This window comes from Micropterus dolomieu, unplaced genomic scaffold (genome assembly GCF_021292245.1).
Source record: "Micropterus dolomieu isolate WLL.071019.BEF.003 ecotype Adirondacks unplaced genomic scaffold, ASM2129224v1 contig_12403, whole genome shotgun sequence".
NCBI lineage: Eukaryota > Metazoa > Chordata > Actinopteri > Centrarchiformes > Centrarchidae > Micropterus > Micropterus dolomieu.
The window spans coordinates 1,861-5,476 of NW_025741389.1; the positions used below are offsets into that span (position 1 = coordinate 1,861).

The window sequence follows — 3,616 nt, forward strand, 5'->3', positions numbered from 1 at the left end:
CTCACTACCTTCAACTAAACCTCTGTAAGACTAAACTCTTTGTCATTCCAGCCAAGCAATCTGTCATCAAACATCAAACTACAAATTGGCTCCTCAACCATCACTCCAACCAGGGTGGTGAAAAACTTGGCTGTCCTTTTCAGACCATGTTGCTGCTGTCTCTCGGTCGTGCCGCTTTTCTCTGTACAACCTAAGGAAAATCAGGCCCTACCTCAGTACGCCACCCAGCTTCTGGTATAGACCATGGTTATGTCTCGCATCGACTATTGCAATGCCCTCCTAGCAGGTCTCCCAGCTTGTGCGGTGAAACCCTTACAAATGGTTCAGAACGCAGCAGCACGTCTGGTTTTTGATCAGCCCAAAAGGACTCATGTCACTCCAGTTACTCAGTGACCTCCACTGGCTCCCCGTGGCCTCCAGAATCAGATTCAAGTCACTAACGCTGCATACAGAGTGACTACTGGGTCTGCACCATCTACCTAAACTCCATAATACAAACTTACGTTCCTTCTCGGCCGCTACGCTCCTCCAACGAACGCCGCCTGGCTCTGCCATCCCTTCACACAAAGCAATCCCAATCCCTGTTCTCATCTGTGACACCACGATGGTGGAACGAGCTACCACACGCCATCAGAGCAGGGGCGTCACTCTCTAACTTCAAGAAGCTCTTGAAAACTCACACTTCCTCTTATAACACTTCTAACTCCACAAGCATGCACTTCCTGTGCTCCTCGTCTATCCCCTTAGTATTATCCTGTATTGATTGCACTTTTTGTTAACTCTTACTTCCTTCCCTACGTATTTACCCCATTGATGTGATGTACTTTTAGCTCTTACTAGTATGTATTGTCAGTTATAGATCTGGTGCTGTATTTGATGCTCTGTTTTTGCTTTTATGTTGTTCTTCAAATGTAACTCACTTTGGATAAAAGCGAATTACATGTCAATATAACAATATGTGGCTCTGGTCTGATGGTCTAACTGTTTTCTTCTTCTGCAGATTCTAATGTTACTCTGGAGATTCCTGCACCTCCTGTGAAGGCAGGAAGTGATGTCACTCTGCGCTGTAGAAGCAACGATCAGGTCGCACTCGAAGCCTTTTTCATCAGGGATGGATTTATCATTGGATCTGGACCTGAAGGACAGTTTACCATCAGGAACATCAATCAGTCTGATGAAGGTCCCTACTGGTGTTATTTTGATCAGACTGCTGAATCTCCTCGGAGATGGCTGAGCGTCAGAGGTCAGTACGCTGACATCACTTCCTGTTTATAGATATGAACTAACCTGCTGACCTGATGATAAACTGATCACTGCACTGATCCAGGTTCTACTGATTCCTCCTGCATGATCTGGTCTGATGGTCTAACTGTTTTCTTTTTCAGATGATGAGGCTCAGGTTATTCTGGAGATTTCTGCACTTCCTGTAATGGCAGGAAGTGATGTCACTCTGCACTGTAGAACGAAAGATAACATCTCACACGAAGCCTTCTTCATCAGAGATGGTTCTAAACTTGGATCTGGAACTAAAAAACAGTTTACCATCAACAACTTCAGTCAGTCTGATGAAGGTCTCTACTGGTGTTATTTTGATCAGACTGCTGAATCTCCTCACAGATGGCTGAGCGTCAGAGGTCAGGACACTGACATCACTTCCTGTTTAAAGATATTAACTTACCTGCTGACCTGATAATAAACTGATCACTGCACTGATCCAACTAACTCTGTCTGTATGTGGCTCTGGTCTGATGGTCTAACTCTGTCTGTCTGTGGCTCTGGTCTGATGGTCTAACTCTGTATGTGGCTCTGGTCTGATGGTCTAACTCTGTCTGTATGTGGCTCTGGTCTGGTGGTCTAACTCTGTATGTGGCTCTGGTCTGATGGTCTAACTCTGTCTGTATGTGGCTCTGGTCTGATGGTCTAACTCTGTATGTGGCTCTGATCTGATGGTCTAACTCTGTCTGTATGTGGCTCTGGTCTGATGATCTAACTCTGTCTGTATGTGGCTCTGGTCTGATGATCTAACTCTGTCTGTATGTGGCTCTGGTCTGATGGTCTAACTCTGTATGTGGCTCTGGTCTGATGATCTAACTCTGTCTGTATGTGGCTCTGGTCTGATGATCTAACTCTGTCTGTATGTGGCTCCGGTCTGATGGTCTAACTCTGTCTGTATGTGGCTCTGGTCTGATGGTCTAACTCTGTCTGTATGTGGCTCTGGTCTGATGGTCTAACTCTGTATGTGGCTCTGGTCTGATGGTCTAACTCTGTATGTGGCTCTGGTCTGATGGTCTAACTCTGTATGTGGCTCTGGTCTGATGGTCTAACTCTGTCTGTATGTGGCTCTGGTCTGATGGTCTAACTCTGTCTGTATGTGGCTCTGGTCTGATGGTCTAACTCTGTCTGTATGTGGCTCTGGTTTGATGGTCTAACTCTGTATGTGGCTCTGGTCTGATGGTCTAACTCTGTATGTATGTGGCTCTGGTCTGATGGTCTAACTGTTTTCTTCTTCTTCAGATTCTCAGGTTATTCTGGAGATTCCTGCACTTCCTCTGAAGGCAGGAAATGATGTCACTCTGCGCTGTAGAAGCAAACATCAGGTCGCACTCGAAGCCTTTTTCATCAGGGATGGTTCTAAACTTGGATCTGGACCTGAAGGACAGTTTACCATCAGGAACATCAGTCAGTCTGATGAAGGTCTCTACTGGTGTTATTTTGATCAGTCTGCTGAATCTCCTCGGAGATGGCTGAGCGTCAGAGGTCAGGACACTGACATCACTTCCTGTTTATAGATATGAACTAACCTGCTGACCTGATAATAAACTGATCACTGCACTGATCCAGGTTCTACTGATTCCTCCTCCAGGTCCTCCTGCTCCTCTTCCTTCTGCTTCCTCCACTCCTCCTCTTCCTTCTTCCTCTCCTCCTCCTCCTCCTCCATCAGCCTCCTCCCCTCTCTCCCTTCCCCTCCTTGTTGGAGCCGCTGTGGGTTCTCTGGTTCTCCTGGTTCTGGTCCTGGTTGGAGTTCTGTGGCTCTGCAGGAATCAAACAGGTAAGAAAGCTGCCAGACTCACCTGATATGAACAGACTGATCTGGTGAGCAGGTCTGTGCTGAACTACAACCTGAGAGAGCTGCAGAGTTACAGGTTCAGATCCTCAACAGAGACACGAGAAGAACTGCAGTATTATATATTTTATTATTTATTGATGAGAATTATTTTAGTAAGTTGATAACTTTATATATTGTATCAAACAAAGAAAGGTCCAGCTCAGACAAGTTAAACAGCCTTTATTCAGACGGTTAATTCAGACAAGTTAAACAGCCTTTATTCAGACGGTTAATTCAGACAAGTTAAACAGCCTTTATTCAGACGGTTAATTCAGACAAGTTAAACAGCCTTTATTCAGACGGTTAATTCAGACAAGTTAAACAGCCTTTATTCAGACGGTTAATTCAGACAAGTTAAACAGCCTTTATTCAGACGGTTAATTCAGACAAGTTAAACAGCCTTTATTCAGACGGTTAATTCAGACAAGTTAAACAGCCTTTATTCAGACGGTTAATTCAGACAAGTTAAACAGCCTTTATTCAGACGGTTAATTCAGACAAGTTAAACAG

At 44.9% G+C, this 3,616-nt stretch overlaps 1 protein-coding gene across 1 annotated transcript; it reads left to right on the plus strand.

Moving 5' to 3' along the window:
- Positions 1–1,000: 1,000 nt before the first annotated feature.
- On the plus strand, positions 1,001–3,049 carry LOC123966061 (leukocyte immunoglobulin-like receptor subfamily B member 5; the record flags this gene model as incomplete). The annotated part of the gene is made up of 5 exons (XM_046042298.1): positions 1,001–1,243; positions 1,386–1,634; positions 2,515–2,757; positions 2,864–2,886; positions 2,942–3,049. Coding segments are annotated over 5 exons (866 nt in total), but the record flags the coding sequence as incomplete, so codon positions are not given.
- Positions 3,050–3,616: the final 567 nt, after the last annotated feature.